Genomic DNA, 24,079 nt, shown 5'->3' on the forward strand with positions numbered 1-24,079 from the left:
TCTACATGCCGGGCACAGACTGAAACAATAGCCCATAAAATGTTTGTATGCCCTGCTTACAAGCAACCTAGGATAAAATGGCTCAAACCTGTTTGCCTCAATATGGGCACTAGATCAAGCATGGAGGCATTAAGGATTTTGAAAACTAATACGCAGGATTCAATCGTAATTGCAGTTGCCAAATTTCTGAGCTGGATGTGGGTTAGCCGCGCAAAAAATATGAGGGGCCATACCTCTAGTCAGGTTTTATATTAATAATTATACTAAGAGTTTGGGCATGGGACCAGCATAGTAGTATCATGTTTGCTTTGACACACACTTCTGTATCTGACAGTGTGTTACTTAGTGTGTAAAGTATTTTGATATATGATTTTTGGTGGTCTTATGGCCACCATTGCTTTTATGTATATATGCATGTATAAATATATATGTCTATGTATGTGTATATATGTATGTACTATTGTATATTTTCATATTTTTTTAATTATCATGTGTTTTATATACCGAGGGCCCTTTACTTCTAAATGTTGGTCGTTGACTTTTATATTCTTTTAAATCATGGACTTTTAATATGACCTGTTTTAAAAAAAGTTTTTGTAACTTTTTGTCTTTTATGATTGATACAATCGAAATAAAGACTTATGACTGACTGACTGGCATATATATATATATATCCCAGCAGAGACAACATTTGTAAAGTCAAGGTTAATGGTATTAGCCGATCATAGTAGTCAGCAACTAGGTCAGTACACACTAGCTGTGCCAAGCTGAGATGGGGAGCACTCACGATCTGGAGTATGTCGCTGGAAATCCGGGGAAGCGGCCCTATATTGTTTGCCGAATTTCACCACCTCGGCTGGAGCCTCGAAAAAAAGAGATTTTCCATTGACCTCAACTCGAAGTTGCACTGGATAAAGCATGGCATACCTGGGGCCTAGCTTGCGCAATGTGTTCTTGGCATCCGAGAATTTACACTGAGCCTCCTGCCCCATAGGTGTGAAATCTGGGAAAAAATAGAGCGTGGCCTCTGGTAGTGTTTGGTACCTTTCTTACGAGCGGGGCGCAAAACTGTATCTCTATCCTTGTAATTCAACAGTCGGGCTAGCAGCAGCCTTGGTGTGGCACCCACTGGGGGCCAGGGCCTAGAGATCTGTGTGCATGCTTCACAGTGAACGTGGAAGAGAAATTGGCACGATCAAACAAGTCTGTTAGAAGAGATTCCATAAAGACATCTGGGCGGCCCATATTCACTGTGTCCACGATGCAGTGAATGCGGATATTATTTCTGTGGAGCGCGCCTCCAAATCTTCGTTCTTCGCGGCTACTGATTCCAGTAGATGTTACATCTTCGCAACCCACTTCAGCAAGGGAGAAAGCCGTCTTTGATGGTGGAAATGCGCTCCTCCGCATTATCAAGCCAGCTGTGATGGCTTTCCAGGCGTTTGTCCATATTGTTTAGTCGGTAGGTAAGGGCGTTGAAGCGGGAATCAATGGAGCAGAACCCCACCCTGATCTCCATCATAATGGAAGTCATGCCAGCTGGGCCCTCAGACCAGTTCACGGAGTTGGTGGGTTCATCCGCATCAGAATGGGAGCCAACCGTGACGAGGGTCCTGGGTTGCTCAAACAAGAGCTTGCGCTGTTTCGGGTCGGTTCTGCCCATCATGGAGACTCAATAGTGCTCTGCCAGAGGTCCACCGCAGGGGTGTTGCGCTGCATGGATAGGAGAGCAGTCCCTCAGTGCGAATGGCAAGGAGGGCAGGAAGGGCTCTGGTTCTTGCCACGGCAGCAGCCCCCCCCACAGTAGGGTCAGCAGTAGCAGCTGTTGGCCAGGATGAAGTGGTAAGTAATAGCAGGAATGGCACTCCCCAGGGGGCACAGCAATCTAGGCCAACTCCCACGCCAAGTCAAGGCACCAGGCCTGGCATGCTCCACCACAACCAGTCAGAGAGCGCCTTTCACAAGGCCCACATGTAATTCACACCCCTCCAAAACACAAGCTGAGGGCGGAGGTGGGTCCCTACAAAGAACGTGTATGAGGCACGGGGCCAGTGCCACAACATCGATCTCTGGGATGGGATAAGGCAGAGGTACGGCTCGCAGGCAATGGACTCTCACTGAACTAGTGTGCTGACTTAGACCATCAAGTTTTAAGAAAAACAAGGGTACCCCAATACGTGAACCTGGGGTGAAATATGCGGTAAAAAACAATGGTTCGGGTGTGGCCAAAAGGTCCAATAATAAAGTGATCCTAAGGAGAGCACTTATGATTAGAGAGTTGAAGATTAATTACTTTAAAGGAGAAAAAAAATTAATAATGTACATAGGGACATAAGTCAGTTCATGTGAAACATTTATTTCCACAACAATAGAATTCAGGTGCTCACACAATAAGTGAAAGAGGCGTGACGTGCAAAGTGATGGTGAAGTTTAAAATAACGGCATCGCATTGACAACAATAGTGTAAAACTCCTCAAGCAACTTTTATAGAATAGGAAGAGTTTTTTGTTGTAAAGGGTCAACGGCGTTTCGATCTCAACTGTTCGAGATCATCATCAGGACATATAACGGGTGAGCAAGCTGTATAGTTAAAGTCACTCCCAGTTTATAGTTGGAAAGTCTTGGGAGAGGAGCTCAGCACGTCATGCTGCTTGGGCTGTCCGCGTTTAGTGCGAGAGCCCTTAGACCATCAGGGCCGCTGGCCGCCCCCAGCGCCCTCTCAGTATGTGGGAGGCCTCAGCATTCCGATCTGCCGTAGACGGGGTGAAGGGTGGCAGGATCAGGGCAGGCACAGCACTACCCATCCCTGAACCCTAAAAATCCCTTACTATCCCTAAAAACTCATATCTGAACCCTATAGGTGAGTAACTGCATTTGTGAAAGGCAGTACAGGTGAGTGAGTGATGGAGTTTGCTGTCTCAGCTGAGACAGGAAAGGTTTAGGGTGCATGCCATATTGAGTCTGTTTTAATATTGTTGCACTATTGGTTATCTTAATTTCAATTCCTTTTTAAAAGATACACTTTTTTAAACATTGTTGGGGGGAATTGTATCTGACTGAAGACTTTGTTCATGGTTTCCGTTACCTGAATGGGAGTTGTTTGCGCAGCGTACGGAGTCCTCATGTTGTGGACGTTCCGTAGCGTTTTTTTCTTTCCCTGCACCTGGCACTCAGTTCCCCCGTCCCCGTCCGGGAGGAGGAAGGCCCACTTTGAGCCACCATTTTGGTATTGCAGCGCTCTAGTGGTTAGCAGGCGCCAGTACTTAATGGCCTGCCAATGCGGACGCGTAGCTGAGACAGCAAAGGTTTAGGCTGCATGCCATACTGTGACTGTTTTAATATTGTTGCACTATTCGTAATCTTAATTTCGATTGATTTTTAAAAGATACACTTTTTTAAACATTGTTGTGGAGGGAATTGCTTCTGACTGAAGATTTTGTTAATTGTTTGCGTTACCTGTATCTGAGTTGTTTGCGCTGTGCACGGAGTCCTCGTGTTGTGGACGTTCCGTAGCGTTTTTCATTTCCCCTGCACCTGGCACTTAGTTCCCCCTCCCCTTCTGGGATAAGGAAGGCCCGCTTTGAGCCGCCATTTTGGTATTGCAAAACCAAAGGGGATGATGTACGGGGTGTTAAACATTGCAAGCACTCACGCCCAGTCAACTGATCTGGGTTTAATCCATCATCATTCTTTAGCTCACTCTGCCACCCCAGTTCAGACATGGCCATATGCAAATCAGTCTGACACTGTGCCTCATGGGAACAGTCCAGCCCGAATTGCCACGCCATGTCTTCCCTGGACCGGAAACAAGCATCCTGGGACCGGTTTCTGGCTAATCACCCGTCATCAGCCAGGCTAGCTTCAATCCAGTGGCAAAGTGAGCAAGGGACCCACGTCTGGGCATAGCCTGCCAACTTAGGGCGAACAAAGCAAAACCAAAGGGGATGATGGGTCAGACTGTATTTAGTTTCAAGGAAGATTTTATATGGATATGTGTATGCCAATGGGCTGCTCTGTGTCATGTGCATATTTTGAAAGATTCAGTTCATTTTTGGAATGGGCATTCAGACAGAAGACAGGACATCAGTGGGACATGCATTACCTGGATGACTTTCTTATCTTGGGGTCACGGGGCTCCCCGGAGTGTGGGTGGGCGTTGCAGGAGTTTTGCGCGCTCATGCAGGCTTTTGGGGTTCCTTTGGCCCCGGGAAAGACAGTCGGGCCAGCAACAACGATAGGGGATCGAGTTAGATTCCATTCAGAGGTGTTTTAGGTTGCCCACGGACAAAGTCACCAAGTTCAGGGCAGCTTTACAGCTATGTTTGAGCAGGGAGAAGGTCACACTACACCAGCTACAACAGACAGTAGGGCAACTAAATTTCGCCTTAAGGGTCATTCCCATGGCAAGGCAGTTTTCCTGATCCATTTCACAGGCCATGGCTGGGCTCAGGGAGAAACATCACCACACAAGGCTGTCAGCTGAGGTTCGGCAGGACATGCGGATTTGGAAGGCATTCCTGCAGGACTTCAATGGCAGAGTAGTGTGGCCCGGTCCGCCCACTGCCTCCCCGGAGTTGGGTTTAATGACTGACGCTGCGGGCAGTGAGGTATTTGGTGCCATACTCGGTACCGAGTGGGTGGCACAACTGTGGCCTGCATGGTGGGTGGAGATAGGCTTGACGGGTAACATCGGTTTCCTGGAGCTCTTCCCCATCTGGGTGGCATTGACGGTATGGCCAGAGCAACTGCGTAATCAATCAGTGGTGTTCTGGTCAGACAACATGACCGTCGTGGAATGCATCAATCAGCCAGCTGCCCGGTATAAGATGATTCTCCGCCTCTTGAAGGAGATTGTTCTCATATGCATGAAGCTAAATGTACAATTTAGAGCTAAACATGTGCCAGGTGTACTCAATCATGCTGCTGACGCCCTTTCTCGCTTTAAGATGCAGGTTTTCAGGGAGCACCTCCCGGCAGCGGCGGTCTACGCCACCCCCTTCCCAGAACTACTCTGGCAGATTGGTGCCCCCAACTACTGGACCTCGTGGCAGCTAGCCTAGCACCCAGGACCAGGAAAGCATATGAAGGGGCGTTTTGGCAATATTGTTCTTTCTTGGAAATGGAGTGGGCTGGGAGGTGGCACAACATGGGGGCGCTCCTTCAGTACCTGGGTTTTCTAAAAGGGGAAGGGCGCTCTGATGCAGCCGCTAAGCGGGATGTGGCGGCAATCTCTTTCTTTGCCCAGATCAGTGACAAAGGGGATCCCACTAACAGTTTTATGGTTAGGAAGGCCTTGAAAGGTTGGCAACGCCTCCAGGGGTCTGCCCCAGATACGAGGCAGCCAATCGGGGTGGAGCTCTTGACATCATTACTAGGGACCCTCCCCGCGATTTGCAACACCTCAGGGAAAGTGCGGTTGTTCATTGCCGCATTTTCATTGGCCTTTTATGGGGCATTCAGGATTGGGGAGTTAGTGGCCCAAAGCAAACTGGATGTACACGGCGGCCTGCAGTTTGACCGCATTAAGGTGAAGGGGGACACACTACCGATATCGATTACGAAGTCCAAGACGGATCAGGAAGCACGAGGTGATGGGGTAGTACTACATCGTGCACATGGTAATCCATGCTGTTCCCTCTCACATGTGGAGAATTACCTGCACATTAGACCCGTGACAAAGGGGGCCCTTTGCTAATACACGCAGATGGGGTCCCACTGACACGTTTTCAATTTAAAAGAGTACTGGACATGGCAAACCAGAAGGCTGGTTTGAACCCAGGCTGTTTTGGAACTCACTCTTTTAGGATAGGGGCTGCCACTGAGGCGACAGCCAGGGGTCTACCTAGCAACAATGTACAAAGGATTGGGAGATGGGCCTCCAATTATTATAAACGCTATGTGCGATTACATATGCTGTGAGTGGGATATTTTACCAGACGCTGATGCATGTGTCTTTCTCTGCTTTCATTACAGTTTCTCAAACCGGTCACGCAGGGGGGAAACTGAGGACACCACAACAGCAGCGTTGGGCGATTCAAGGACCATCAGCACCAGAGAAAGGATCACAGATTGTTTGGATTGTTGGCCACTCATTTGTAAGGCGTCTGTCTAATTTTTTCATTACAGGAAATTATAAAGACAGGGCACGGCAGGCCGGTTTTGAGATAGCATTTCAGGGGAAAGGGGTGCTCTGCTTCAGTCAGTTCAGGGGTATCGTGCTAGACTTATTAAGAAAGGGGGGGGGCTCCTCGCAATATTATTGTTCTACACTTGGGGGGGGGTGGGGGGAACCTAGCAAACCTGGGAAGAAGAGGGTTGGTAGAAACTATAATCTCAGAGATAGGTTGGTTTACCAAGACATGCCAGGGTTGCACTATCAGGTGGTCTCAGATGATACCCCGATTCCACTGGAGGGAGGGGAATCTGTAAAGGCATTGAATCACTCTGTGAGGAGAATAAATAATAAGATAGAGAGACATTTCAGGGCTCCTCACCTGCAGACCATCGCCCATGGGTGCATTAGGGGTGAGCCGTGCTTCCTAAAAGACGGTGTGCACTTGTCCAAGGTAGGCAATGAAGTGTTCTTAGAGAATATATTAGCTTGGTTGTGTGGCCTCAGTATCAGGGGATGACCTTTTAGTGAGTGCAGGGGGGGCTAGATAGTCGGTCAACTATGCTAGCCTGTGGCGGTATGGTCACGATTGGTGAGCAAAAAATTTAAGGTCCTTAGAGGGCGGCGCCATTCTTGAATGGGGTCGCCCAAGTGGGAGGGACAAGTGGTCTCTCCTAGAACTCCAGGGGCAGTTGGGTGCGGAGGAGGAGGGAGTCACGCTTTCTCTAGGCTGGTTGACCACCCCGCACGTGCACAACGGCGCCACTAAATGGCACACAGCTGCAAGGGCCCCTTTATGAAGATAATGTACAGAGCGTACGGGGGTAACCGGGGGGAGGGGGGGGCTAGTACCCTCACAGTGAACGGGCCCTCTGCGCATGCGCATTCCGGCTGGAGGACGTGGTTAAAAAATTGATAAGGATCTGACACCAGTTAGTGACCTTGCGGTAGGCCCAATTAGGTACGCAGACAATAAATACTGTAATGATTATTAAAGATATGTTAGATATGGATAGGAAACCTTTGTATTAGAGTTATGTTAAGGTTAGCCATCTGACATCTGTACTTATCAATTGTAATCAATGTAATGTATATTTTCTGCTAAATTATGTGAATATTGTAAATTTTGATAAATGTTTATTAATCTTTGTTTAATAAATACGGCCGGGGGTTTTTTACGCTCCCCACATCCTAACTTCTCTCCTGTCATTTTCTGGGCCTTGAGAAGGGAGTGTAGGTAGTACCTGGCCATAGAGAATGGCGGGGCCGGCATCGGCGATGCCAAAAGTATGGCGGTCGAGCCGGCCCCCTCCGGATCAGGAGGCGGGCCTGTCGCGCACATTAGTGACGCAACAGGCGTGCCTCTCTCAATCATAGGTCCCGGTCCGGGGGCATGACCCGGAAGTGATTAGAATCACTTCCGGGTCACACGACTGGGCAACGTCAGGCCAGTTAGAACTGGCCTGGCCACCACAATCTGATAAAAGGCTGGGGAGCACAGGAGTCTGTCTCTTCACTCCTTGCTCCCCAGCCTGCCCCCAGCCTCGCTAGGAGGCTGTAAGTTTGTTTTCCCACCCACCATCCCCTTAGAAGCAAGTTTGTTGTTAGGCGTATTAATTAGCTGTAAGTATTACTTTTAGTGGCATATGGATGATGAAATGTATATTCGTGATTGTGTTCAAATACCAATTTATTGCATCCACAGGTCTTCAATCATCGTATTTAAGATTATTTTTGGTCAGGCGGTAAGGTCATGATTGGTGAGCAGTAAATTTAAGGTCCTTAGAGGGTGGCGCCATTCTTGAATGGGGTCGCCCAAGTGGGAGGGACAAGTGGTCTCTCCTAGAACTCCTGGGGCAGTTGGGTGCGGGGGAGGAGGGAGTCACGCTTTCCCTAGGCTGGTTGGCCACCCCGCACGTGCACAACAGCGCCTGTAAATGGCACACAGCTGCAAGGGACCCTTTATGGAGATAATGTACAGCGCGTACGGGGGTAACCGGGAGGGGGGGGTGGAAGTACCCTCACGGTGAACGGGCCCTCTGCACATGCGCCCTCCAGCTGGAGGGCGTGGTTAAAAAATTGATAAGGATCTGACACCAGTTATTGACCTTGCCGTAGGCCCAATTAGGTACGCAGAAAATAAATACTGTAATGATTATTAAAGATATGTTAGATATGGATAGGAAACCTTTGTATTAGAGTTATGTTAAGGTTAGCCATCTGACATCTGTACTTATCAATTGTAATCAATGTAATGTATATTTTCTGCTAAATTATGTGAATATTGTAAATGTTGATAAATGTTTACTAATCTTTGTTTCATAAATACGGCCGGGGTTTTTTTACGCTCCCCACATCCAAACTTCTCTCCTGTCACTTTCTGGGCCTTGAGAAGGGAGGAGTGGGTGTAGGTAGTACCTGGCCATATGATCTTTGGCAGTCTTTCACCAACATGGGATGCCACTTGAACTAGGTGGCACAACAAACCAGTAATCAAGGCAAAAAAATTGGGAATAAATTAAAACTTATGTGAACCACCTATACACCACAGTGTCTTCCTCATTTCTCATGAGGAAAATAAACAAAATTGTTCCTTATCTGCCAGCCAATTCCAGGAGGACAGTGGTAACTGCACTTGTGTTATCTAAATTAGATTAATGTAAAGGTTTGAACTTAAATATGCAAGGTCAACATCTATGAAAGTTACAGATGATACAAAATGCAGCCGCAAGAGGCTTACTGGATCTGCCTAAATATCAATCGGTTTCCAAAGAAATTCAGAAACTGCACTGGCTTCCAGTGGTAAGCCGTATTAAGTTCAAGGCCTTGTGTCTGGCCTATAAAGCATTAAACAACACAGACCTGATTTCTTAAAAATCTTTTCAATTGGTATCTTCCTTGCAGACTGCTTTGGTCTGCCGAAGATAAGTATATGACTGTTCCCAGATTTCGTAAAACCAATTGGGGTGGTCGCAGCCTGAGTTATGGAACAGTAAGACTTTGGAACACTCTTCCTTTGCATATTAGATCCTTGCAGTACTTGTCTTCCTTTAGAATGTGCCTTAAAACCTGGCTTTATCAGATCATGCGCTCAATAAATTCAAATAACATGACATAAGAAAAACTCATATCTGAACCCTAAGAATTCCAAACCACCCTATAACTAACCAGAATTAAAAGATATACATATATATCAAATTACATGTTTATATAAATTTAACAAATATAAATGTATATCTCTTTATAAAGAGAGAGCCAGAGATAGAGATCAATAGATATAGAGATTGACAGAGAGAGACGGTTATAGACAGACAGACAGCAAGAGGGCGATAGAGAGAAATAGAGATATTCTTACCATCTGACATGTGAGTCAGGGCTGAAATAGCCCAACCTAGAGATAACCTGAACTGATGGTAAACCTGAATTTATTGATCCGAAGTAATTATAAGGCGAATTAACAAATCCGAACAAAAGAAGGCACACCCTCTGCATCTGCACACATACACATGCAGTGTGGGCACATTCTAATGGTTTTGAAAGGCTGCCACTTGAAGTATTTACACAGGATATGGCTCTCTGCAGGAAACTGGTAGCAGTGTCTTGTAAGTGCCCGAGTCCTCACATAATTACAAAAAACTGTTAAAAAAGGAATTGTTATGGTAGAAGAAGGACACATTAGCTCTGATTGGGACTACTTTTCTGACACATGTGCATAACTAGAATGCTGCCGCTCACACCGAGAGCCAATGGCTGCCCCATGCTGCATTCTATGGTTGCATTGATGCAAAATGTAATTGACTCCACAGGAAATCAATATTTACGAATTAACTGTAAATTGCTCCTGTGTACTTATGGTTGTATGTGTATATATATATATATATATATATATCTATATAATGATTTTTTTCAGAAAGTCAAAATTATCTTGGCTAAAGATGGACTTGAAACAGATGTGACTGGATGTTTAGCATAAAACAGTAGATAGTAGAATAGGGGCCTGGGAGCACAGATGTCACAATATTCTGTTCTTTATAAAAAGGAACAGGCATTGAAAAAAAGTTTCAATGGTTTCCTTTTCACAAAGTCCCCTTTTTTCCCCGTGTTAAGAGATTCAATAGCTGTGATTCTACACCAGTGGAGTAAAGGATATCTATTTATTATAAGTGACATTTTCAACAAGCTGCTGCCACTGCAGTTATCAAAGATTGTGATGTGTAGTATACTGGCTTCCTTCTCCGGGATTTTGCCAGACTGAAGATGTTGGGTAAAGAGCTTTCCACATTCAGAATATTATTAATCGGAGAGGTAGCCTTCACCTGCAGAGGAGTAGTGATTTCTCTGTGTTGACACCAGACTGAGCTCATCTCAATGATCGCATGGATTCTTATCATACTGTTTTAGAAGCTCTGTTGCTAAATCGTCCTATGTTGGTCTTGGTTACTTTGCTGGAGTCTAGTTAAATAAAATCTCAAAAGTGGTCGACTAAACCACCTCCTTTCTCATGAAGAGACAGATAATGGACTGTGAAGAATGCATTCATTAGACGACCTTAGCAAACCAGTATTCCTGTTTTACCTTCCGCAGAGCCATCTCAATCTCCTTGTGTTCTGCAATTTCACTGTTCAGTTGTGCCCGTTTGCGCTGGATATCCTGTTGAAGCTGGGCGCAGTTGTTCTCAGAAACACGCTGGTCAGATTTCTGCTGGTTATCTGCCTCTTGCTTCATACGTCGGATGTGCTCATTAGAAAACTTCTCAAGCTGGTAGAGATGGACCTTCAGCTGACGGATCACGTCATTCTTTTTAGCGACCTAGTACAAGCAATCAAAAACAATTGTGGCACCTTAAGGGGTTGCAGTTAGTTACTGTACACAACTAAAAGAGCTTAGGTGCAGAGACTAATGCACAACACCGAACCATAGCTTTGAGTATTCAATGACTATGCCTCCAGAAAACTGTATGCATGCATTCAATCTGATACCCAGGGTCACTGGAATTACACTACGGAATCTCCACAGTTCATCTCAGTCGTGGCCTGATGGAAACACATCTAGCCTAGTGTACCTGAATCAATTACTTCTGCAGAACCCGTTTTTCCTTTGGTGGGACTGATACAAAATGTTGCGATGTACCTCAATCCTGACCTGTTGACTTTCACACCTCACACTATTCCAGCACGTAGATTCCTAAGCAAATCTACCAATGTACTCCAATTCAAACCACTCCATATGATGATTGAAGAGACATACCCACTGGTTCTGGTAGAGTATTATTTATTGTTGTAATTTAGTGATTGTGAATAATAATTAAACAAGAGGCATCTGTGATGCACATGGAAAATACAATTATGCCTTAGGAACTGTATTCAGGATCAATTTATGTGCAGAGTCACACTAAATGTAAAACAGAAATGGTGCCCAGTAAGACAAATATTCTTGTTATAATATTAACTGCATCGTGTGAAATTACAAAAGCCAAAATGGGTGTAAATTGTATGTGCTGAGAGAGCTGCTTTAAGAGGTTTAGAATAGCAGTTTCACTCTTAGATAACTATGAATTGCTGATTCTTTAATCATCAGTGATTGCTTTCTTGTAATTTAAATCCAATGATTCAGACAACATTTGTGATCCTTTTTGGTCTACATCACCCAATGGATCCAGTTATTTGAAATGGATGAGTATTTTCTGTTTATGTACGAGTATGGAAACAGCATCTATAAGGGTTAGTTGAATACTTGACGATATAAAACCTTCTCAAAGTCCTATTAGTTCATACTCACAGTTTTGTTCTAAGTGGATTAACTTTAGAATTGGTGCAGACATTTACCAATAAATGTCCCTCTGTGAATATGATCAAAAGCCCCATGAAAGAAACGTTGTCTTCACTTTGTCTTCAAGGCGAATGTATCTGCTTAGCATTCTAAAATGTATTACAATATATATACCTCATTTTATACTGGTTTTCAAAATGTATCTGTGCATGATTCAATTTGTAATCCAGGTGAAAAATAATTTGCTTTTGAAAATTAGGTTTGACTATGTTGAGTAAATCACTTGAGACACATATGTTCTTTTTACATAAGGATTGCAAATATTCCTACGGCTCTGAAATTGCATAGTTGACATATGTTCTCTTAGTTCGTACCTAATTGGTAAATATTATGCTGCATTTTATGAAATATTGAATCTTACAGTTTAGGAAAGTTTTTTCTTTTTTTAATCAATCATGTAATCATGGAAACGGTGCTGAAGTTTACATAACTCAAAATGTTATATACCTTGAATAAACAGGTTAAAAAATGAAAAAAGTTTCTTTGTTCTATGGATGTGTTAAAGTTAACATAAACTTTATACACTCCCACATGTTAATTGATGCGGTTAGCTGTTTTGTTCATATTCACATGGTATAACAGACCATGTACGCTTTTTTATTACATTACAACAAAATCACTAGAATCTAGTACAAGTAAATCAAATGGTTGGTCTGAACTAACAAGTATGTCAGCCTTCAATCTTTACAAATTCAATCTTAAGAACCAAAGGGATCACACAAATATTAATTCTTGTTTCAATAATAAATTTTTTTTTAAAAAAACACACTTTCCTCACTGAGACATTTACTCATATACATTTAGCACCCAGTCTAACTGGATTACAGTGTCATGCTAGACAAATTGCTCTCACTCATCAGTAACATTTGCTTTCCAGAGTACGTCCTATACTGTTCGAGGAGGGTACCCCAGTCATGACCTGCAGAACCCCGGTTTTACTATATTAGCCTTTCGCTGGATGAGTAAGATAAAACAAATGGAGACTCCTGGAGTGATAAACTTAAAATAAGATATCAATATAATGACTACTTAAGTAAAACGTTAAAGCTCACAGCCACAAAACATTGTAGACAGGCCTTAAAACAGCACTCCCCAACTTCAAACATAAGTTAATCATGTATGCTTTAGATTTTCAATGATTTGGATATTTTGTAAGTAAAGACTCAGGACTTTCTCATTAAAGAATTCTACCTATATTAGATATCGGTTTAGCCAGGGTAACTGCAGAGCACTGCGTTTTCCACACAACCAGAGCTTTCCACTGATGCGTCCCAATGAACACATCTAGTGTGGAAGTTACTTTTATTTCTGGATAACAATTGCATTGTAAATAGACCCTATGCTAACTTAAGTTGTGTTTATACTGTCCTCTATCTTACACCAACATCACCGCATATCACATGATGACTATTGCTGACTTCTCGTACAAAATAAAGAATTATATGAATCTCACAAGTGACCAGGAAGTGTTCTCACTGTATCAGACCAAGGATGTTCCAACTGTCTCAGGCTATCTTTATACAAGGTATCAATCAGAATGCTTGAATAAACTGAGGATGCATGAAAACCCAATATATTACTGCCATGAGAGAAACCTGGACTGTATTCTGTAGTGCAATATATCTACTTGCTTGTTTCCTATTGGTGTATATCCTGAGAAGCTGTACTCATGTAGAATGTCTTGGGTACATCTTTCTTAGAGGTCCTATAAAAGAACGTGTAGATTCACATGACATGAGATGCCTTTCCCCACTCTTAGAAGGCAAATCTATGCTGCTTTTTGCTTAGAACTGTACTGAGTTCTTTGCATTTACAATTATATGCCTTGCTGCTAATTTCACTAATGGCATATGCTCTGTAATCTGAATACAATTCATTATATATATTTTTTTAAATTACAACCCTTGTCAGTCATTCTTATGAGAATGTATATCTCACCTGCTACCAACTAGATAAAATTAACTGCAGTGAAATCTCCAGTTGGGGGCACCCTAGTTTGTAGTGGGACTACACCATTCCCGGTCCCAAATGTAAGCGTGCCCCATGAGTTGTATTTAAGGCAGTGTGTTCCGTAGTGACACCGTGAACACACTTAAAGGTACAAAATCCTCATTACAACTAGGCCGGAAAGTTCTGATGCCTGTCCAAACCCCTGTTAGCACAGGAATTAGAAATTAGGAGTTCTGCACAAATTGTAGAGAGTGTAGTAAAGACCGCACACTAGCAATTCTCCCTACGCATGGGCGGGCTGGTTAAATCTGGTGATTTTTATGTCAATATTTAGTTTTGAAAGGTGCCTGGAAAATACCAGGATTTGGGATTTTGCTGTAGAAAGCACCAAAATCCGTATGCTATGCCCCATTTTGAAAGCCTTAATTCGTCATACACAATATTTATAGTGGCTGCTAAATACCACATACCAAGGTAACGTATTTTATCAGGTGTGATAAATATCGCACTACCCATTGGGCACTCGTAATCAGAGCCAAAGGTAAATAAGACGCTAATGGCGGTATTCCATCAGATGGTTGCATTCCACTGGGAAATAACCTATGGTGATGCCATTGCTGGGCCCTCAAAATTAAAAAACAGTTTGTTGTACATCTATTTTTAGAAGAATGAAAACGACACCAGGTCAGTAACTAAACACCACAGAACCACTTATTTTTGGACTGTTTGTGTGACCCACCTTTCTCCTATGGTCCCTCGACTAGGAGAGTTTACTGAAAACGAGGCATTCAGCTTTTTAGACAGCAGTTTATAAAACTTTAGAACTGTGTTGTGCAGAAGAAGCACCAGTGCAAGGCCACATTTTCAGGAGAATGACCGATATGGTGCTCTTCCAAGCAGCCAGAAAGTACTTTTTTTTTTTAAAATGGAACAGCCTTTTTACTTCCATAACTTTACCACACATCTTCAAGTCATGTTTTTTTTAGTTTGGTGGGGGTGGGCACTTCCAAGGTGCCTCAGTACTGGCCTGGGCCCCATGATCATTCTGTGGCCAGGGGCTCTTCTGTGGTAAAGGAAGTGCAACATGTAGCTTCACAGCCTGTCCCAAAGATCTTGCCATTTATTTTCTTTTGTAATTACAATGAACTGGCCAGATACAACCTTTGAGGCATAGTAGTATGGAATCTATATGTCATCAATGGTTAATGAAACACCCCCTTAGTAACCAGTGTTTGATTAGAATTTGCCTTTTAGATACCCAAGTAAAAGATTTGATTTCATTTATCAGGAGAGAAATCCTTCTGTGTGTGTAATTATTTGGTGGGCATTTGAAAAAGAAATGCTTTATAAAGGTTACATTTAGTAATGCAAATTTCCTTAGCTGTGGATGGTACATTTAACAATATACATTTATAATCTAGACGGTTCATAGAGCACTCGGTTCAGTTGCTGGCCATGGAGCCAGTAGAGCTCATAGGGCTGCATGAGGTGGTGTTTGAGGACCACTTTGAAGATGCGTAGCTATGGGGTTCACAGAACTTAGGTAAAGGGGAGACCTACCAGAGCTGAGGTGGAGCAGAAAGCCTTGAGGCAAACTAATCAGAATCTTTAGGAGGTACAATATTTGTGGAGGTGGTGAGGAGACATCGAGTTAGTGATTGAAGGACATACCTAGTGATGCAGTACCATCTTTAGCGTTGTGGTAGTGGTGCAACCGGTGCCACCGCACTGGGCGCCATGCCCAGGGGTGCTTCATTTTGAAACATCTTATGGGGTTAAAGGCACCTGTTGCTGAGTTCCCTTTGTGTTTGAGAGGATGATAAAAATGGCGAGATAAGTCTGGTGATTAATGTACATTTCAAGAGAGATCTCAGTTTCGTCTAGTCAAAGTTTTGACTATTCATAAAAGTAGCACAGTGGGGTAATGTGCCTAATGCAAAGCACAGCGTGTAACATGCAGATCACAGAATTACATTTTATCTAGATAGCTCATTGAGTTACTACTTTAGTCACAGAGATCCTTTTGTTACTTGTAATTCAAAAGTTTTAATCCTGATATAGCACAGTGAGCTATGAGCCAGAATCAAGCAGCAGCATGCAAAGTGCAAGGCTGGGCTTAGAAGTCTACTGTTTTCCCAAATCTTTCGTTTCTAAGGTTGCTACAAAGGATTCCTTTGGATAGTAATACATTACTATTAGTAATGACAACCCCAAACACTGTGTTACATTTGAAATCCCACCCCTAGTTTTGTTTCTCCAGACCAAGCACTTGTAACATATAATGCCTACCAGCATGGATGACATGTGACTCCTACACCTCGTTGTCCTCATTGTCTTAAGTAACATGTCCTATACATTGTTTTTCAAGCCTATAGGAGTCATTGTCTCTGCCTACTATACAAATACGTGTGATATAAAGTGTTCTTAAACCCTTCATTGCGATGAGTAACACTATAAAAGAAATTAAATACACGTCGGAGGGGGACTATGGGGAGATGAGGGGGACTTTAGGAGGGTGGAAATTAGGGAATTCGTGGAAGCGACGTCAAAGGAGGTTGCACTGGGTGCCACCAGAACTGAAGCCAGCTCTGTAGTGATGTAAAGGGAGACAGTCATGAACAAATAAGGGTGGGGGGCAAGGCTATGAACAAATGTGAGTAGCACCATTTTGAACTTGTATTTGGATCAGCCGTACACTGAGAGTCAGCCTGCTTGATATGTCAGGAGACGGTGCTGGGGGATCATGGAAAACGTATCCAATGCTCATGGCATTGTGGGAGGTAAAGCCTGAGCAGAGTGGCTATTGCAGACTTTGAGGTGTTGTGGTGATGTTCATCATGAAATAATCTAAAAAATAAATAAGTTATAACATATGAGCCCAGGGATTCCACATATTGACCCATTTAAGTTTCTGGCCTTCACAATTTAAACAATTTGCCTAACACCCCTAATTGCTATTCACCCAAACCAAAAGATTTCCACGCATTACCTCTCCATCCCGGTCTTTAATGGCTGCATCCACATCTGCCTCGAGCACCTTAATCTTGTCAGCATTCTTTTGTTCCTTCTTGATGAGCTCATTCAAGTGATGTATCTGATCGTTTTCCTCTTGTGGACTTGTGAGAAGCTTTTGAAATAGGAAACCTCGAAGCTCCCAAAGAGCCTGGATGAGATCTTTGATGGAAGCAGACCTGGCATGGACCTCTGCTCGGATGGCCTCTGCCGCAGCGTGGTTGGCACGAAACAATCTCAGAGTGTTCTTAACTGAGCTGCTAATGGCCTGTTGAAGCAGAGAGAGTTTGTCACCGCCGCGTTCCTCCATTTGCCAGAAGATCCCTACTCCTTTCACCTCTTCTAGGAAATCCTGTTCCTCAGCCTCCTCATTATCCATGCGACTGAGGAAAGAGAGCATGTTATCTTGCAACCGTTGGTGCTCCCTGATAACACCAAAAAGTTCACACCCTAGCACAACACCAAACCGGTCCAGATTCTTAGCCGTGTACAAGAAAAGGCTCACCAGCTCCACACCTTTGATGGTCTCGTCCATAACAGCAACAACCCGCTGGGTTTCAATAGTAGTTAGTTTTTTGCGTGGAAGATCCTCGATCTTCAGAGACTCGTCTTTGGGCGGAGATGGTTTAATTTCTTCCTTGGACTTACTGTGGTCTAGGTCAGTTGAAGGGTGGGTCAGTGATGCTGCTGACTGTGGGGCAGATTTGGCTGGAGAATCTGGTGACTGGAGGTCAGGACCAGCCAGTGACGCTGCAGACTGTGGCTGGGAGCGGGTCAATGATGCCATCGATTGCAAAGCAGGGCTAGCCAGTGCCACTGCAGACTGCGGAGCAGAGTGGGTGACAGACGTTGCAGACCGTGGAGCTAAGTCAGCTAGTGATGCTGTAGACTGCTGACCGGAGCCAACAAGAGATGCTGTTGACTGAGAAGTGGAGCGAGCCAATAAGGCTGCAGACTGCACAGGAGAGCCGGCCAGTGATGTCGCTGACTGCGAGGTTGAATGGGCCAGCGATGCTGCAGAACGCAGAGAAGGGCGGGACAGTGATTTTATCACCTGCGGAGCTGGAGGTGCCACCTCTGTCGCCATGGCTAGAGCTGTAGGGTCACGAGCTTTGGGCTTTTCCTCCTGTTGCTTTCACAACTTTCCTAGGAAACAAAACAAGTCACAAAGCTTGTGAATACTGTACATCAAAGGAACTCATTTAATTTACAGAACAGAGCTCAGGGTTGGTTCTAGTGCAAGACTAATTGTGTAGTGGGCCAGCGGGTAGCAGCACTAGAGTGCATGTTGAACAAAATGTTGCCCATGTTCCACAAGTGGTCAAAGTTGGAGTGCAGAAAGGCAGTAAAATATTTGTAGCGCTCTCGCTCATCTAATGGAACAAGTTGCATGCATGTTTTTAAAGCATTTGATAGGGTAAAACTTACTTTAAGATCAGCTTCGTAATTGCCACATCTGTAATATGTGTGTATTGCAACTGCTTGTCGACTTCATTTATAATGTTGCTATAAAAGTTGTGTTTTATCAAGGAAAACAACTCCATAAAATGTTTTAAACAAAAATAGTATTGATGTTCCTTCAGGAAAGTCACCAATTAAAATGTGGGGTTCCAGTTTTCAGGATGGTGCGTGTTCTGTTATGTGCTCTACATCAGACATTAGTTTTAGATGAAACGTGTAAGCTAATTTGGGGTTAATATGTACTACTTAAAGCTGATAGGAATCACAGCCTTCAAAGTAGATATCCTGTCTTTTGTCTTGGTGACCGTCATAAACAATATGGAGTTTCTTTTGAGGTAATTACCAAACCAAACCAAAAAGGATTCCACTTACTAGCCCGTAGGCTCCGCTTCAATCATTAAAAAAGCTTCTGACCAGAGTTCCTCTTTAGTGAATCAACATTTATACTCTGACACAAGCGTGAATTAAATCTGGCTTGCTTCCCATATAAAGATGCGAAGAAACCTACATAGAAGAGGGTACAGTGACAGGACTGTGGTCACACATAATTAAGCACCAACCCTGAACGGGGCTGCAAGCAGAGCGTAGCTGCATAATTTGCCTCACCTCCTTTGGGCCTCATTGTCGAGAGGGCACTGCCTCTAAGCACTGTGAGGCAAGGGATAAACAGTGGGTTGGGAATGGGACAGTGAACAAGAAGCCAGTGAGCAATGCGTTATACTTTAGTTGTAGAAATCGTTTGGTAAATGTGTCCCTTAGTATCTCGATAACTACAGTAAACAACCAGTAAGCATGATGATTGAATTGGGTGTTAGCAAACAATACAGAAGTGCCTCGCAATAAATATTACTCAATATTCTTCATCCTCTGCCAATGCTTTCACCTCACACTTCAGGAACTACTACACTCCTTCCTCTCACTGGTGTTACACGTGAGATCCCCTAAATGAGACTGCAGACAGACGTTTTAAGGTGTGGCCAATTGCCAAGGCCCCCAACTTCAAAGGGCCTCCCTGGGAAAGTGAACTTTCTCTCTAGTATACCTCTGTCTATTCTCTTTCTCCCTCTAAACTTCTCCCCCTCTCTGTCTACATGTTCCTCTCACACTCTTTCTCTCTACTCAGTGTAGTTGAAGGGGTTTTGCAGTCCCAGGCAAGACATATTTAAACTGTTTTAGTTACCCTGTTAAAGGGAATGGGTAATACAATTCAAATTTGTTCCATATAGTGGTCCCCAAAACACCTTGCCAGAGGTCCCCAAAATCCTTAACATGACACTAAGTACAGGTACTTAGATGGCACGTAGGGCTCCAAGTTGAATACCTTTAAAAAAAAACGATCCATCTGTATTTTTATCAAGCTGTATTTTTTTCTTGTTTTAACCGTATTTACCCATACTTATTTTTCGTTGATGAACAAGGAGTTGCAACTATTACAATTAGTTCAACATTCACTTCATCGTATTTGTACACTCACATATGTAGGGTTTTAGAGGGTTGGGTTGCCATATCAAATAAAACAATAGACTCGCTTGAAGACATTAGCTTTGTACTATTAACACTTGCACATATCTTCAGCTCGTTAAGCTTCCTTACAAAAAACCTGCTTTTTTAAAGCCCTATGCTGTCAAAATGCCTAAACGATCATGACTGAAAGCATGGAGTCAACCTCAACAGAAAGTCTCGTTTCTGTATTTTGAGGTTTTTAAACAAAGACTACATGCAGGGAAAGAAGTTGTTTTCCATTTTTATTGCTGTGTACAACTGGTGGACAGAGAGACTTAAATATGTTTTAAACAGGCATTGGTTTAGCCAGCAGTTTCTCCTCCACTATAGCATTTTTTTTATTAAAATGATTGGACCTTACAGTGGCTCACCTCAATGGTATTGCATCAAGGGCATGTGCAGAGTACCCACAGTCACCATCAGCACCTTTATGTACCAGCAGTCACCATCACTGCCATCTGTCATCATGGTAAAATGAGGGGTAGTGCGTGTAGTCACCATCAGTGCCAGTGTCCTGGTAAGTATCTGTACTACAAATACTGGTGTTACAACTCACAGGGCCAGATGTACGACGTATTTTTGCATGCACAAATGGGTTTGCAACCCGCTTGCGCATGCAAAAATACCTAATGGCCATGAACAAACCCTAATTAGCGAGTCACAAGTTATTTGAGAATCGCTAATTAGCATTTGCGACTCGCTATTAGGCAGGGGCGTTTCAAGGGCGTCCCTTCCTAATAGCGAGTCTGAGCCCTATCTATGACTGTTTTGCGACCGCAATTGCGGTTGCAAAAGTCGCAATTTACCACCTACTTCAAGTAGGTGGTGAAGCATTCGCAAACGGAAAAAACGTTTCATTTTTTTTTTTTAGGTCTCGTGTGCGTTGCAGCGCAAAGCACTGCTCCGCCTCCACGAGAGATTTTGTGCGAGAGGACTTTGAGAAGAAGGCTTGAAGTCCCGCCCCTCATTTCCATTGGCTGGCGTCACTGTTTATGCTAAACGATGGCCTGCAATTGGAAATGAGCTTTCCAGGTTGCCTCCCTTTGGCTTTTTGGGCCGGCCCACCCGGACTGGCTCTCCTGCTTCACGGCTGTCGTGAAACAGTTTCTCATCGCAAGAGGCGTGTTATGTCAACAAGCCCTGCGATCCAGTCCGGATGGGCCGTCTCAAAAGGAGACATGGCGCTGCGTGTTTATTTTTGCAACTCGCTTTCACTTTAAAGTGAAAGCGGGATGCAAAAATAAACAGCGGGAATGGCGAGCGCTTGTTTTTTATTGAAATGTGATAGTCCCTGCTTTACATTAAAAGGTACAAGGAAAGCGAAGGATGTGCACGTCCGTGGTGTGCTGTAAGGAAGTTTTGCTTTCACTGATATAAGTGCAGATACACGCTCCGGCGCGAGCATCAGGCGCACTCAATGAATGTACTTGCTACAGAAAGTCCTCGGCGTGGCCTTGTGCTGCAGGGCTTCCCTGAACCTGCTGTGAACTGCTGAAGTCCGCAGTTTGTCCTGCGTGGTTGTCTGTCTGCCCATGAAGGACAGGGGACGTGGGCTGCTATATTCATTCGAGCATGCAATTGAAACACGCGGGAAATCCTGCTTTATTTCCCACATTTAAGAGCAAGTGCATTATAGTTGTAAGCATCCGCTTACTAGCATCCCCTGAAAGGCGTTGAGTGTTTCCAAACCTTTTTTTATATTGCACAAACTCGACAGGCAGAGGGGGTGGGGGAATTAAGTGATTTGTCCGAAATTACAGGCTGTTGAGCGGTCTCCTCGTTGCTTTCTGTCTCCTGGCGAGCGCTGGTGCTCAGGATCACACCTATTTCTGTTGGCAGCCAGGACACTCCTGCAAGGCTCCTGTGGCAGGCGCGCTTCCAGAAATGGTGCACATGGTCCCCCCGGGCACCCCTCAGGGCCAGAAAAGCTGCCAGGATGTGTTTCTACCATGGGAAAAAAGTTCTATAATACGCACAAATTAGTGTTCATGATATTAACGTCGTGCTGCTGCTTTAATTTCTGTAAGCAACTCAACCAAGGGCCTTACTGTTAGGGAAGACATTTCTTTCACTGAAATATTGACGTGTAAACAGCCCCAAATAAAGAAATTAATGTGATATTTGTACAACATAAGACCACCATTCTCACGTGTTCAAATTCGTCTTGGCTTCTGAAACTGAACTGATGGTGCGGCACATCCAGTTAATGATGCAAACAAACACCACCTGCAAACAACGTCCTTGCTTGCGTTCAACTACGCACCTAAAACCATTTTGCACTCCTTCGGTGAAGGATATTTTTCTGAACTAGACACAGCGATTGTGGTTAACGCCTCCCCGGCTCCGCCGTCCTTCTTCAGAGGGGCTCGGCTTTGATGTGAACATGTGAAAGCGAGCGGGTTACTAATAGCACCCCTTCTGCACAGGCCCCACAAACTCCAACTTGAGACAAAGACAATTGTGAATATGGTCCAAGCCTCTGTATTGTCAGGCCAACAAAAAGCTGACCTGTGGCTAGCCATGTTAATTCATTCAGACACATCTAAACGCGTTGTTTGCATCATTTTCAACTGTGTTCTTTATAGCAGCACTTCAGTTTTAGAAAGAAATAGCGCAAGCCTTCAAACCGGTAGCGATGATGGATTTTGAAATGGGCATCTTTAGCACTCATTCCTGTGAAGTCTTCATTTTTTATGTTTGTTCACTTGCCTTAAAATATCATACACTGTGTCCACTGTTAAAGCAAAACTGTATCTGTTCCCTTCGATGATAGTTACTTTAATGATAAGGCTCCATGCATCCTACTTCAATTTTGAACGTGTGTACGCTGAATTTTTCCCCACCAGGGCAGATGAAAAAATATTTTCACATCGTTATAGGCTTTTTTTCTTTACATTCTGTATGGACAGTGATAAATTTCCTACAAATGGCTTTTGACTTTCCTTACAATAATTTAACTGCAATATCGACTTCAGCACCTGCCTTGCTCATTAGAGCCTCTGCATAGTTGTATGCTGAGAATACAGGTCTAAATGTGAAACTACACAGGCTTGTCTTTTTGCTACTTTCTCTGTGGTGGACAAAAATAACATTGCTTTACATTTGCCTAGGTGTGTCGGCGAGTATTTGTTAAAGCACAATTTGTCAAGCAGAACGTAAAAAAAGTCACAGTCGTACATTTTTGTATCTTACAGTTGTTTATGCCAACCTTTACTTGTCAATTGCACCTATAGTAAACTACCACAGTCATTTTAAGTGTGGATTAAGAGCTCAGTTATGCCTTTTATATTTGCATTTCAAGTACCCCAAAAAGTTGTATGTATGGACAACTCTTTTCTGTATTTGTGCACAGAAATACCCCTGCAGAAATTCTTAGCAGTACAGTATTAGCTGTGCACTTGAGTCTCAACTCTGATTACCTGATTTTTGCAGAGCCTTTTGTATACTGTAGAATAGCAAGATTTTAGTGTATATTTAGTGTATATTTGTGATATGTTGTAGTTGTATGTAGTTAGAATTCATTTGTTAGCTGTGTAGTAGTTTAAAGCATAGCGTTAGTAGGAAAAGAGCAGTGTTTCAGATTTAGGAGGTGAATGAATAGGAGAATAGTATGTGTGTTAATTTTGTATAGTGAGGATTACAATAGCAGGAGGCAGACGAAAGGGGTGAGGGGAGAGCAAATATATGCACATATCACAAATATACACCAACTAATGCAAAGCTAGAATACAATACCATCAGCAAACCAAATGGCTTTAACTTAATCAAAGGCGAGACCTATTGCATTTTCAATGCTTGTTTTAAATACAGCCCGTTTTTCTGCTAGGAAAACGAGCTGCATTTTTTTTTAAAAAAACTGCTTTATTTAAAAGCAGTCCCAGACATGGAGGTCTGCGAAGCCCAGCAGGCCACCATCCCTGGGAGGACCAGCCGTTCCCAATGGGGTAGCAAATTGCGAGTGGCTCATTAATATTCATGAGCCTCGTATTGTGCGACCCCATTGGGAATCGCTAACAGTGTCTCTGACACTGTAGTACATTTGCTTTTGCGACTCGCAAATTGCGACACGCAATATTCCGCAATTTGTGAATTGCAAAAGCAAATGGTTGTACATCTGGCCCACAGTCTGTACAGGTGTCCCCAGGAACCATTAGACCTCACAATGTTCTTAAGGAAGGGAAATTATTTTGGTTGGTTGTGTTTGCCCTCCGT

At 43.6% G+C, this 24,079-nt stretch overlaps 1 protein-coding gene across 2 annotated transcripts in view; it reads right to left on the reverse strand.

Moving 5' to 3' along the window:
• Positions 1-24,079, reverse strand: part of DRC10 (dynein regulatory complex subunit 10) — a 178,023-nt gene that overhangs the window by 106,942 nt on the left and 47,002 nt on the right. For both annotated transcript variants that reach the window (XM_085633762.1, XM_085633761.1), the window contains 2 exons: positions 16,881-18,049; positions 10,688-10,921 (listed from right to left, as the gene is read on the reverse strand). In XM_085633762.1, the coding sequence (XP_085489888.1) occupies positions 10,688-10,921; positions 16,881-17,990 (1,344 nt within the window). In that variant the 5' untranslated portion in view covers positions 17,991-18,049. The remainder of the gene's footprint in view (positions 1-10,687; positions 10,922-16,880; positions 18,050-24,079) is intronic.

This window comes from Triturus cristatus, chromosome 11 (assembly GCF_964204655.1).
Source record: "Triturus cristatus chromosome 11, aTriCri1.1, whole genome shotgun sequence".
NCBI classification, from domain to species: Eukaryota; Metazoa; Chordata; class Amphibia; order Caudata; family Salamandridae; genus Triturus; species Triturus cristatus.